The following is a 14,164-nucleotide window of genomic DNA, read 5'->3' as shown; positions in this document are numbered from 1 at the left end:
CTAGCGGCAACACTCCATACAGTGCTTCACATGCACCAATGTCCGCCCTTCCTTTGTGTAGGAAATGGCCACTTACCTTGGTGGTTTTTGGGACAACATGGAGCGGACGTACATTTCCAACTGCAAAACGGTGTTTCACAATTTAAGGCGGGAAAGAGAAGCCATCGTGCACCATCTTTACGATATCAGGTGTGTCTCTGCACTTCCACGCACCCACGATGCATTTTGGCAAAAAGGAAGCGGCGTCAAATCGGTCAGTCTCACACCTCGCTCCCGACGCAAACCTCACACCTCCTGGCTTTGATCATTCCTCCTCGAAGATATTGGTCTCACCATCAATCACATCAGACCATCAACAGGCTGATCCACACATCTACAAAGATGGACATTAAAGGCACGTGCCACAGTAGTGCGACTGTGGCCATGCAACCCAAACTACGGACCACGTAGTAAACCACTGTAGTCTGCGCTCCTTCAATGGAGGAGGAATAGCAACACTACGCAACATCTCTACTGAAGCCCTCTCGTGGCTAGCAGACCTCGACGTCGGCAGTTAGCTCCTGAACATATTGCTATACGCAAGAGTAGAATCTCACTTTTGGTTTCACTTTCATGTAATTAATATTTTTGTTTTATGTGTACATGTCCATGTAGAGTCCCTTGTTGAACCACTGCTGGATGAGGACCTCTCCATGCCATGGGGGGTTATTCAACACCATGCTTGAAATTGAGTCGTGTGCAGGGACTAGGTGAATCGTTGCATCCCGCTACACAGGAGAGATGGCGATGGCTTGGGGGAGGGCTTCATTCGGCAGTGGATAGATCACGGTTGGCATTGATGATGATGGTGCTTAAAGTGAGAGGCATCTTTACATCGTATCATGTGGCTTACGCTGTTTTCTGCACGCAATCGTGTGCAGGCAGGAGTTTGTGGAGTTTCTGCGGAGACCCGACCACAAGCAGGAGTTTGTACAGCGCTGGCAGATTGAGCTGAATGAGCTTCCAGGTTACTTGAGGGGCGATGATGACACACGAGCAGAGATGCATCAGCGCGCACAGGTAGGACGCCTCCAAACACCGCGATCAGCCAGGGTTGGGCCATGTCAAGAAGTATACTCCTAAATGTTTACAACAAAACAATATTGCAACGACCACCGACACACGTTCTTCGTTTTACTAAGAGCCTTGATTGTGGACACGAACACTCTTCTTGAAGCCCGAACTTCGTCTTCTCTCCAACCAACCCTTCCCCTTGTGCTATCCCCTTTTATATCCCTCGAGCCCCCTTTCTCGAAAGTTTGCTCACCCTATTTCCCTCAGCCAATCCCCGTCCTCCTTCTCCAACGGTTGTCAACCGTTCCCCCGTCAGTCAACCCTCGTTTCCCACCTTCTACGTTTGTATTTCTTCTTCAATCACTTAAATTTCGGCCTCCAGCCAATCTTTCAGGCCTTACCACACCAATCAGATGCCTTGATTTACTTCCTAACTGTCCGCGCCTGCACGCACACCATGTCAGGTGAGTGGTCTGTTGTTATCGGTTTTTACAATATCAATAATATATGTATTGCCCTTTTGCCGATCCACTATTGGATGAGGTGCCTCCCCATGCCGTCGGATTCATGGGGCCTGTTTGACCCTACTTCGCCATGCTGTTCAGTGCGTATTGGTGAAGGCGGAGAGAATAGACGAGGGAGCATAGAAAGTACAGTACAACAATGGATTTTGCTACACTGCCTTCCGCTACACACCACAGCCCCACAGCAGATGGTCGCCCATCTAAGTACTAACCAGACTCAACGCTGCTTAACATCCAAGATCTGACAAAATTGGGCGCATTCCGTGTGATTTTGTCATAGGTTTGATAATCTTTTCACGCGATGTTAATATTACCGCAGATGACCACATTGTGTTTTATTTTTTTATAAAAACGTTGGCCTGGCAGTGTTTTGAGTTAATGCATGTGCGTGTAAACGTGATCGACTCGTGTAGGATTTGAAGGAGAAGTTATGGGACATCACTGATGGGCGGAAGGAGGAGGCGGAGAAGGAGCTGCTGTCGGTGATGCACGACGGCTGGCTCAATGCACGGCTCGCTGCATTCGCCAACCACTACATCACACTCATGCAGGTTCGCCACCACAGCCACCGCGGCGCTGTTATCCCATCACGTCCTCTACGCGCCCCCCATCTCGACTGTCCATCTCTGTGCCTCCCTCGCCATGCACCAACTACGAACTCCCACTGCAGCACATAACACTATCACCTTCACTCACCCGCTTCTGTTCCTCTCTTAAAACAACCCCCATCACTCCTCCCTAGCCCATCCTGCTACTGCTACTCCCTGGCCCGGCCACCTAGCTGTGACCTACCCCAACCGCTATCAACACCTCAACCCCTATCACTACCACAACCCCCATCACTACCCCAATCCCTATCACTATCCCAACCCCTATCACTATCCCAATCCCTATCACTACCCCAACCCCCATCACTACCCCTCCCTATCACTATCCCAACCCCTATCACTACCCCAATCCCTATCACTACCACAACCCCTATCACTACCACAACCCCCATCACTACCCCTCCCTATCACTATCCCAACCCCAATCCCTATCACTACCCCAACCCCTATCACTATCCCAACCCCTATCACTACCGCAACCCCTATCCCTACTCAACCCCCTTCTTAACACCTCCCTTCTGTCCTCCTAGCTGTCACCAAAAACTGGACGACCACTTTTAATAACAATCCCACTTTCTTTAAACCACTACTATCTTGTGTACAATTTTATAATTGTTGTAAAGCGCCTTAAAAAAAAGGCGCTATGTAAATCTATGTAAGATAAGATCTGTGGGCGGATTAATCTAAGATGCAGATTAACTTTGCTTGTGTAAAACTAAATACAATATATTTCCTTGCGTGCTACTGGTTTAATTATCAGCATATCAGCTGCTCCTCATTCGTCGAGGGTTAGTGACCCATTGGTCATGAGACCTGCAAACGTTGATTATGTTCAGAAGCAATCAACACAGACAGCACAATCTGTAAACATTGCGTACGTTTTATAGCCTGATTTATGGGTGTTTTACCTTGACCACCCTGCCGACCGATTACTCTGGACAATCAAGAGTCGACTGATCGCACAGACAATAAGGGACAACAGTCCTTTGTAATTTGTCTATTTGCTGTGTGCGTGAGCGCATGCAGCATATTTTCATGTATATAAGTCACGTGCAATTGTCGTCATCAGCCATAATTATTGGAATTATCAGGTGTGTTGTGCACACGTTTTTCAGCAACAATACACCACTGTCATTATCGTCAACAGCCATCGTCTAGCCACTGCCGGATGAAGGCCTGGCAAAGCCGTTGCCATCTTTGCCAGTCTCGCTTCGCAGCAATCCATCTCGTCCCTGTAACACGATTTGATTTTATCGCTCCATCTCGCGCGGCGGATGGCCTCTCGGGCGTGTCCCCTCCTTTGGCTGCCACTCAATCGTTAGTCTCCACCACTGCCCGTCATCCCTCCCATTGAATTGTCTTGCCCAAGCCCAAATACTGCTCTCAATTAGCAATAAGATTTATCTCACTTGCGTATGATTTCTGATCCTCGTATTCCTCATTCTGTCTCTCGGTGTAATTCCAAGCACACATACTTTCCACCTTTTGTTCTACGTGCTTGTCAGTGCCGACGTTTGTGATCCATATGTCGTAGCAGGTAAGAATAAATGCATAATCGAGGTTTTTGGGTTAAATCGCGTAAATGTGTCGTTAAACCTACCACCACAACAGTAAACCCACAAAATGTACAATTCGAGTACAAGAAGCAATATTTTTTTTAAAAAGTTATTCCTCACACAAATTGGTGTTGTTTTTGCATCTACAACTATTTAAACAATCTGTAGGAGGGACTCATATGCAAAGCACAGTAGAATAGCATTGTTATTCCGCTTGTTTACCCAGGAAAGCCTCACTAGTCTCATGACTTTTTCAGGAGGGTCCTGATTATTTTTCGCAGTCGGGGGTGATGATTGACTCACACAGTAGATTCTAATCAAGTTAATTTGTATGTAACTTTACAAATTTGCCAAATTTGGTGTATACCTCGGGTAGTTATTGAATGCGGATCTGCACAAAGTGGTTCAATAAAGATTTGCATGAGAGCAGGCTGGAAAGTTGTACTTGCGGGTAACATACACTGACGTACAATGTGCGGCATTGCGTCGCGTTCAGGTGGAAATGGAGCGCTGGCAGGACGCGGTTTTGTTCTTGCGGGACTACTACGTGGGCATTCAGGGCCGGGTGGGAGCCGGTGGGCTGGGAGGGGAGCGCGAGGCATTCCGCCTCCCCCTGCTTCCGCCGCCCCCGCCGGCTCCGGCAGCAGACGAGGAGAAAGCGTCGCGTGCCGCCCCCGGGAAGTCGGGGGCGGACGCGACGGTCACCGGGCCCGGCAGCCCGAGCAGCCGAGAGAGGGCGTCGCGCGTCAGGGGCGGGCGCGACAAGAGCGATGCGCAGTCGGCAGAATCGCCCACGTCGCACGCCTCCCAGGAGATCATCCAAGAGGCCTCGCAAGCGGCGCTGGCTGTGGCCGCCCTGATGGTACGACGGACCGCATGACAAAGGCATTGCGCTGCATAGCTCTCTGATGTGTTCTTGGGTCGTACCGCGTGTTGTTCGATATGATGACATGTCCGATTAGCACGATTGGCTATGTACGTTGCGAAAGATGTTCAACATGCATACGAAGTTCAACATACTTACAAGACTGGAGCTATAACCAGTTCACCGGCCCTCTTATATTCCACCGAGGTCCAGGCCCTACTTGTCTAGCTCCTGTCATTACGACATCATGCTGAACAACATGTGGCATACACCAAAAACACAATATTTTGTGAGGCTGTTTCCGTATACATAGGTCCCATATTAATATTACGTTGTTTTGCTGCTGCTCGGGATGCCTGTGGAAGGTTTCTGAGGAGCTGGCAGTGTTGGAGCAGAATGGGAGAGACGATGAACAAAAAGATGGAGAAAGGGCAGCATCTGGAAGTCGAAAACCAACCTCTGGCAAAGCGAAAGGTTCTAAGAATGTCAAGAAGAAGGAACCAAAAGGATCTGGGAAAAAAAAGGGTAAGATCATCACTTTGAGAAGCTCTAACTATACTCAAAATGGGTGGCTAATGTTAATTATTCTCTTTTACACCCTTATGCTGAGTCGAATAAAGATTATGCATTGCTGTGGATTCATATATAGATCGTTAAGCTAGACGTGATCATATAAAAAATAAGTTGCCGGTATAAAACCTCTTCGTCCTGCAGCGACCCATCATGCGTGCTCACTGCCATCTCCTCTCTGCGGAAACATCGTTGCACAGCAATGAGAACCGTTCTGAAAGGCACCGGTATTTTACATGCGTGGTGTTGTGAGAAGTGCCAGTGGGGATAATTAGATTCTACGAGGAGGGAGGAAACCTCTTCTTGCGTTTCTATACAGTGGTGGATTTTTTTACATTATTAAGTTTTCCAAGATGGTAAGTACAAGAAAGCTAGAATCTATCAATGAAAATTTCTTCAACTGGTGCAGTGACACAGTGGTTATTGCTATGTGCTATAAACCTGTGTGTACACCTTGGTTGTATCCCCTGCCACGGCTAACATCAGTGGTGAGCGATATCTCGACTAGTCCTGGACACCAACTTTACCGACTCGTACTGGCTAGTGTGGTGATGCATGGTCAAAAAACGCTCTCATGACCCGCATGGTATGAATAGGCCCTCATCCAGCAGTGGATTGACAAAGGGCTATGACATGTATTTATTTACTTTATAACTATTATAAGTGAATTGATGTTGTTCCAAACTTGTACTTGAGGAGTGCAGGAACGCCCAGCCCCAGTGTGCCAATGCAAGTGGAGGAAGAGAATCCTGAAGTGGTGGCAGAGAAGCAGCGAAAAGCCAAGATGCATCAGGAGCATGCTTGTGCCTTAAAGCATGAGGGTGAGGCTTGAAGCACAGCAATACTGCCCCACGAGCGTTGCACTGTGAGGGGCACATTCACATTGCATCCATTGTAGGGACCACAACAGTGGCCTTGTGTTGTAGGCATGGGCCCCTTAGTGCAAGGAATGAAATTATTCAGAATCTCTATTTAGACTGGAGGAATCAGATGAGCTATGGAGCTGTTTTTCACAGATGTCCAGTAAAATGGGGAGCCCCAGTCCAATCCCCGCCCCGCCCACCGCTCTTCGTAGCCGGGAACCTGGGAACCTCTGTCCTGTGGGCCCTGGTGCAGTTGCACCACCTGCACACTTGAACGCTACGCCACTTGACCACAAGGACTTTTTAAAGCTCATTGCTCATTGCCTTAGCTACTAAGAAGAAGGCCATTCTGGTTCACGAAATAAGCCAGCGGGCTCAGCCCGGATTCCCACAGCAACCTTACTGTGGCAAGGGAGCTGCAGTTGGCCCATCTGATTACTTAAATAATTGGATTACAGCCCAGCTTTAATTCCAATACATTGCTATGAAAACTATACAGACAATGGCATTATTTGTGACGTTAATAACCGTAAAGATAATAACTATCCTGAGGTGGTCAGAGAAGAGTAACTTTTGTGTGCGAATTGCATTGCTTTCACGAAATGCTTTGGAGCATAACACAAGCGAGTTGTGGTCTCTGCCCTTGTGTACGGGGCCTATAGAAACCTGCCTGAGACAGCGACTGGACACGGTGAAGGAGCAAGCTCTCTCGGCAATCGGGGCCCTCCGCGCGGCGAGTGCGGAGGCGTACCAGGCCATGCAGGACTCGCTGGGCCAACGCTACCGCGCCGAGATGCACAGGTGTTGTACCAGCCACAAGACAATGAGTCCTCCTGCGGCCTGCATAGGCTTTTGGCGGCAGGCGTCCGTTAGCGAGCGGCTATGAAAGTCAACCCACAGTGCTATACGACACCGGCGACCCGAGGTCAGTTCCCGGCCGCAGTTAATATCAGTGGCGATTAACTGAACCAGACATAGCTACATCAGCATTGGGGGGGACAAAGGCACTCAGGTGTGGTCCTGGCCACACCACCCGCTTGTGTGCCATATGGCATTATGTTTCTCGCTAATGGTGGTCCGGCGGCTTAGAGTCTGTGTAAGCTATACGGGGGATCGTTGTCTCTCTCTGTGAGAGTCTGGACGTTTCTCGACACGCGTGGTGGTAACGGATGCGCTGTGCACGATGACGCGGAAATATGTGTGCCGCACTTGTCCAGCATTGAGCAGCTGCTGGATGTGATTCAAGGCGCCGTGGAATCGGGGACTCCGCTACAGCCCGAGCTGGTGCTGCAGCAGGACTCCTTCTACCTAAGCACAGAGGCGCGCATGTACGAGGAGCCTCCACCCCCCGCCCCGCCGCAGCCCTCCGAGCCTCTCCACCCCCATTACTTCACTGTGGAGCAGCTGATGTCCTTCCATCGGCACCTGCTAGAGGCTGCACATGCAGGTAGGTGCTGCTTGCTCACCGTGTATGCCGTGTATGTGTGTGCACTTGCTCCTACAGTCTGTAGCATGATTGGCATGGCCCGTGGGGCAAGGAATGAAATGGGGCCAACCCACTGTCCACCTTCCCCCCCACCCCTCTTCATGGCCCGGCACCTAGGCTCCTGAAGTCTGTGGGCCCTGATGCAGTTGCACCACCTGCATACTCAATAGTTGCGCCACTGCCTGAACCCTCACTGGAACAAACCTTCTGACCACGTCTCAAACTAAACCAGACTGGAGTTCGAACATTTTAAGTTATCATCGTGATTCATCATCAGGCTTGATTGATCCACTGCTGGGTAAAGGTCTCCCCAAGTCCTAAAAATCTCTCACGGGGTCCTGCAATTGTGAATTTTGGTGGTCAGTGATGGTAAATCGGGTGATGAGAATCTATTATGAGTGCAGTTGACCAACTTGTGAATATATGAAGATGGGTAGGCCTTTGGAAGATATAGATACAACATCTGTCACATTACCTCTCATGCATATGTAGCTATAAATATTAATCCTAACAATGAACCCCATCTTTTGGTACAGGATATATTTCCACTTTCGATTTCATCGATTTCCTGCATGATCTGGGTTCTGGTGGTACAGGGAGTGAATGTCTGCCAGCGGCCTGGCTAAACATGTCGCGCACACAGGTGGGTCGAGACATGGTCACATTCAGACACTCACGATATATATACAAGTTGTGGATGTGGCCGAGTGGCTGGGACCGTTGAGAGTTCCTGGGCTCGACTCTTGGTTTCATCTGCCTGTGATTAAACCGGATTCTCAATTCTATAGAGTTGATGGTCTCAGCCCAGCCACCAAAGGCTGCACAAAAATTCCATTTACATTCAGTTTGGTTCTGTGCCAGCTCTGAGGACTTGATATGTTTAGATGAAGCCAAATGACAAGAGCAATGCAGTAAAGTGTATTAATTTATGTATTTATTCATACACTTGTTGAGCTTTGCCTCTGCCATGCTGCAAGAGATGGCATGTAAAGATGACGACAATAATCGACGTTCGCTATCAAGATATTGTTTCACTTGCTTTACCCTAGGAGAGCCTCGCCGAGTCTCAAATACTCTATTTTAGGTGGATCCTGCCAAGATGTAAATTCCAATGATATAATTTGTGGGTATTTTTTTTATATTTGATCAATTTGGAGCATGACACCAGCAATGGCCTACTTTTGCGGACGATATGACGGAATTTTTAATGCCCACTGTGAAGCAGATGGCCCCGTAGTATCACGACGGTTATTACACTCGCAGCATTAATCAGGGTGGCCGCTGTATTTCGAACCGCGAACCTCCTCAACAGCAAGCGGGGGGAACGTGCTACCGCTGGGCAGCATCACCGTCCCTTTGTGCTGTGCCTGGTTGTGTGCTATAAATTTCTACGTGATAAGCCACTTCTTTGAGCTATCATTTGTGGCCAGGTCACTTCTGAAAAAGAAGCAAATTGCTCAGTGGGCTTTACCTGTTAAAATAAAAATGGTAAAGTTTTACTTTTATTTATTTGTTCGTGAATTGCTTGCTTTTCCTATAATTTTCACTCATATCGTGTTTTTGTATTTTTTGTTGTAACTTTCTGACCCGCCCCGACTGGACATTTGTGAAAAAGAACTTTATAGCTCATTGGATTCCTCCAGTATAAATACATATTCTGATTCTAAATCTTGACTTAAAGCTTTCGTGACTGCAGCAATTCATATTCTTTGGGTCTTTCGGTAAAGTTACTTCCATAGGAAAAAATAATAACAATAATAAAATAATAAAAAGAAAGTGAATAAAATAATAATAAAACTATCACCACGTTTCGATCGCAACACAAGCAATCGTCATTAGGAGACGATTGCTTGTGCTGCAATCGAAACGCCGTGATATTTTTAAACAAAATTTAATTAACTTTATTTTCATTTTAATTATTTGATTGTTATTATTTTTTTCTATCTACATGACTTTACCGTAAGACCCAAAGAATATATTCTGATTCTGTCTGCGGTTGCGGCGTGTTCAGATTGCGGCGATCGCACACGAAGTGCAGGGCGGCGTAGAGCTGTTGGACTGGCGCAGGCTGCTGGTGCTGGCAGCCTGGCCCTGGCCACTGCCCTCGGTCACCCAGCTGCTTGCGGTGCTTGCAGCCTGCCGGAAAGCCGACCCTGAAAGCTCCGGCTTCCTGTCTCAGGAGCAGTACGACCAGGCATGAGATCATCTGTTGTCACCTCCTTCTTGCCACGTCTCGACCCGCTCTTCTCCTTCACACTCTCCAAATGCCCAACTCTCCCCCCCCCCCCACCCACTTCAAAACGATCGGCAGAGTGCAGCGTATCCCCGGAGTAATGTGAGCAGAGATACCGTTTCCCACATATATCAGAGTTGTTTTGCGTGTGTGTAGCATGAAAACAATTTAAATGTATTCACGATGTGTGTGTGCCACAGTGGCGAAATGTTAACTACCTTGCCTGGTATACATGAGGTCGTGGGTTCGATCCTGACCCTGACGCCTATCTATTTGGAATTTGCATGTTCTCCCCATGGTCGCGTAGATCTTTCTCTGGGTCCTCCGTTTTTTTCCTCCACATTTAGAATCAACATGCGTTTGGAGTATTTGACTGCTGTAAATTTCCACATAAATCACTTCGTTGAGCTATCATTTGTGGCCAGGTCGCTTCTGAAAAAGAGCTATATAGCTCAGTGGGCCTTTCCTGGTCAAATAAAACTAGTTATAGTTATTTCGTGAGACTAACACTTTGCATTATTATGGTATTGCTAAGTTATATTGTTAGCTGAGAATATGCTCTTAACACTAATATTATTATTGAATGTCAGGAGTAAAAGTTTTGGTGTGTTGCCCCACAGATCGAACTGTGGTTTAAAGATGCTGTGCCAACAGAAGATAAGTGTGACTTATACGATCGGCTGGGGAATCTCAAACAGGTACATTATTATATGAAATGATTATTGTCATCCTGGTACTTCCCACTGCTGCGTAATTTACTCAGTTGCTTCTGTCCATTAGTGGCCTCCGAAATCTTAGATTTTTGTCAATGACTGAGAGAAACCTGTCATAAGAGAACAATCATTCAGGCCAGAAAGCCACGAGTTTCAAACAACAACAACAACAACACCAAAAAACACAGAAACGTGTAAAAAGCACTCAGCCTTTGTGAGGGTCACAATGCACTTCTTCAGGAATGCTGACAGTATTTTGCAGAATGCACAAAGGTCGAGTGCTTTTCAACGATTTAGCGTGTTGTTTGAAATCCATTCCGCTGCTTCTCTTCCCTTCCATTGGCCTCTTTCATTTTCTCTCTCATCTCTCTTCAGTTGCTCTCATGACATGTCTTGCCCATTTCCATTTGATCTATTTTGCTTTAAACTCACTTTAAAACCCTGTAGTCTCATTCGCTCTGTGCCCTCTGCGTAACAGTCTGTAGGTTTTATAAAGTGAAGTGCTTGCCACAAATGAACTGCTTGCCACAAATGAACCACAATACCTTGCTGATCTCGTCAAGGAGCCATAAATCATCACGCGAACTCCGGTTATCTTCCCAGCGGCTTTTGGCTAGCCATCGAACAAAGACGGCCACTGCATCGCGTGCTTTCAAATGCGCTTCTGCGGCCCTCTGGATTGCTCTTCCTTCCTTTGTCTTCAGATTGTTGTCCTTCCTCCGCACCTCCGATCAGCGAAATAAGTTCAACATGCATACAAGCAATCTGTTCTGGCAAGTCACCTGTGGTGCGTGCGTGTATAGGCCCTCTTTACCTTGCTCGGACAAGGGGAGAAGATAGACTACAAGAGCATGTTGCTGTACTTGGCCTGTGGTGAAGATGGACAGGATGGCTTCTATCGAGCACTGAGTGTGGCGGCGGCAGCAGGAGCAGCAATGGCTTTGCCTGGGAATCCATCTACTCCCCCTCCCCAGGTAATATGATGCCATCGCAATGGCTCGGTCCGATGTATCAGTGCACTATGTATTTGCGTGGGTGTGATGCGCATAGACTCCGACCCGCAATGCTCCTGGTCTCGAAAGATCTTGGAAGCTAAGCGGTTTGACCCTACATGTTGGCTGGACGGGTGACCATTATGCATTAACAGGTTGTAATCGCTGGCCCAGAACAGGTTGTTGTTGTTAAAGGCTCCGGGGCTACATGGTGGAGAGCAGAGGGAAGGCAGTACGGAAATATCCATTGTATTGTACTTCTATGCTGCCTCACTCTACCAACCCGCACTATCCAGCAGTGGTGAAGTACGGTGATATAATCCCCATGACCCTGAGGGTGCGGATTTACACAGGGCTGTGCATCTGTAATTATGTGCACGCATTACCCTGTTCGAGAGCTGTATGTTGCCGGGTTTTCACAGACAGAGGATCTGGATTCTGGGCCTTTGGAATTTGTCTCTCTGGACGCTTTGCTCACGGTCCTCCACCACGCCGGGGCGATTGCCGAGGACACCCATCGCTTCAGCCACCCGAACGAGACGCGTGCACACCCGTACCTCGAGGTATCGTCACAACTCGCTCGCCAGGCGTCAGCGATGCGTGTTTAGGATTGTGGTGGACTTGTTAACGATGCACGGAGTGGATCCGTAGCGTGCCTCCCACATGACACTTACAGTTGAAGCCAGCGAGTTTCTGGGAGGCTCAACCGAGACACACGGTGAGCTGGTAGCCCCTCCTGTCTTCGTCAGTCCCACCTACAGGGACTCCTCTACTTACGAACGAGTTATGTTCCAGAGGTCTGTTCGCAAATCAATCTGTTCGTAAGTCCAACTTTACTCCTGTCAATTCAAAACGTGTTGTACGGCATGTACACTAAACACAGGGAATGGCTTTAAAAGTTGTATAATCTCCTGTAGATGTAGATGACACTGGTTCTTCACGTTCTGCAGAAGTAGATGCCACCTCCGCCATCTATTGCGCGGTGGTTGAACTTACGACTATCAGTCCGAACAGACAACTTGACATGCGGACAGGTTTCTTCGTATCTCTGAAAGTTCGTAAGTCGAGTGTTCGTAAGTAGGGGAGTCCCTGTACTTTTATATAGTCACACCTACTGAATCGCTCGTGCCGCATGCAAGGTGAGTGGCCTCGTCGCGCTCTCTTATGTTGGTCCTGTCTCCTGCTCATATGACGCGCCTGCTCCTCTGCCAGCCCTCCTACTGCTCATCTAGCCCCACCCCTCGCCCCATATCATCATGAGTCGAGCACGAGGCCAGACGATTTTAAACCGGCAACAAAATCCCTATTCTCGCAAGAGCTGCAGGACACCGCGACAGACATTTGCCCGATTTACTGTAACATGTGCAGCGTGTACCGTTAATGTGATTTATGTGTTAGCCATTTACACCGCTTACTTAAAACCATTTATCATTTCAGGAACACATCGTTCAGGTGTTCCGAGATCTGGGATCGGAAGACCTAGAGCCTGTTCGTTTCCAGGCACTAATCAAGCATCCACTGATTGAAGAAATGATCAACTTGATTTTAAAATTCAAATTAGTGGTAAGGGATGATTTGCTCATACCGACGAATGTACTGCTCTAAAACACGTCATATGCAGTTAAATTAGATTAACCTGCGGGCGGATTATCCAGGTCGCAGATTAACCGTGCATGCGAAAAAAATCTAATATTTTACGTGCCCACATTTTGTTGGTTGCTCCTCACTCGTTAGGGGTCCGTGACTCCGTGCCCCTGTGATCGACTACACAATGGCAAGTAAACCAAATATCTTTAGGAAGCAATGAAAACAGACGATGCATTCTATGTTCTTAACCCCCGCCCATTCTACGTAGCTAAACAATTAATATATTTTGACAGTCTAATTTACGTGTGTTTTGCACTATCGTAGATGATCGAGAGTCGACTATATTCGGTTTTGATAGACAGGAAGCGTTTAGCACTCAAGTAACCAAATGCAGTATGGTGCAACAGGCTGGGTTAATTATTTATATCGATAATTAATTGAAATCAGACTGCTTTTAAAATCTCATTCTCTTAAATGTATTGGATTTTTGTTTTGAGTTTACAACCAATCTTCTTTGGAATTACAATCAACCTCCTTCAGGTACTCTTCATAATAATGGTCTCACTCTAAAGCAGAGGTTGGCCAATCCACCAGGCACTGCGATCCACTCTGGTGGATCTCAACGGGCTCTGCTAATCCACCAAAAAGTTATGACCAACAATTACCCCTGTAGAGTATAACACATTAAGTACTGCACCCATCTATTGGTAAACGTTATTATCCTGAATTCTTTAAATTAATCCTTAGTCGAGGTTTTTGTTTGCTATCATCCGTACTGAAAATAGTTGTTTGCTTATGGTAGTGTTCTGGTTTGTCCTGAGATGCACAACAGATGTTCTGCATTCCACCCGTGGATCGCAATCAACGTATTGGCCACCGCTGATCGAGACAAGTATTTAAATTGTGATCTAACTGTGCCCATGTACAGTGGTTGTGTTCCCACGCATGCATATTTTATTCATGGTAACAGTGCATTGTAAGAGCAGTAGGTAACCTCGTAACATATCAAATTATATTTTAATCATTCCCATACAATAGGCGCTACAGTCTTATTCCAAAAATGTGTATTGTATCCAGTGTCCAATAAAGAATTTAATCCAATGTCTAAGCTCAA

At 47.3% G+C, this 14,164-nt stretch overlaps 1 protein-coding gene across 1 annotated transcript in view; it reads left to right on the top strand.

The window, feature by feature from the left end:
- SPEF2 (sperm flagellar 2) overlaps positions 1 to 14,151 on the top strand; it is a 33,311-nt gene extending 19,160 nt beyond the window's left edge. The window contains exons 21-34 of the mRNA XM_032970671.2: positions 62 to 189; positions 921 to 1,059; positions 1,991 to 2,128; positions 4,238 to 4,603; positions 4,972 to 5,131; positions 5,881 to 5,997; positions 6,702 to 6,840; positions 7,257 to 7,486; positions 8,062 to 8,168; positions 9,537 to 9,719; positions 10,379 to 10,456; positions 11,275 to 11,445; positions 11,886 to 12,026; positions 12,901 to 14,151. Of these exons, the coding sequence (XP_032826562.2) occupies positions 62 to 189; positions 921 to 1,059; positions 1,991 to 2,128; positions 4,238 to 4,603; positions 4,972 to 5,131; positions 5,881 to 5,997; positions 6,702 to 6,840; positions 7,257 to 7,486; positions 8,062 to 8,168; positions 9,537 to 9,719; positions 10,379 to 10,456; positions 11,275 to 11,445; positions 11,886 to 12,026; positions 12,901 to 13,068 (2,265 nt within the window). The 3' untranslated portion in view covers positions 13,069 to 14,151. The remainder of the gene's footprint in view (positions 1 to 61; positions 190 to 920; positions 1,060 to 1,990; positions 2,129 to 4,237; positions 4,604 to 4,971; positions 5,132 to 5,880; positions 5,998 to 6,701; positions 6,841 to 7,256; positions 7,487 to 8,061; positions 8,169 to 9,536; positions 9,720 to 10,378; positions 10,457 to 11,274; positions 11,446 to 11,885; positions 12,027 to 12,900) is intronic.
- Positions 14,152 to 14,164: the final 13 nt, after the last annotated feature.

The sequence above is a fragment of the Petromyzon marinus genome, chromosome 44, assembly GCF_048934315.1.
Source record: "Petromyzon marinus isolate PM22_M1 ecotype Great Lakes invasive population chromosome 44, UKy_Petmar_22M1.pri1.0, whole genome shotgun sequence".
Lineage (NCBI taxonomy): Eukaryota > Metazoa > Chordata > Hyperoartia > Petromyzontiformes > Petromyzontidae > Petromyzon > Petromyzon marinus.
The sequence above is the reverse complement of the archived record's forward strand: the minus strand, read 5'-3'. Positions and strand labels throughout refer to the sequence as shown.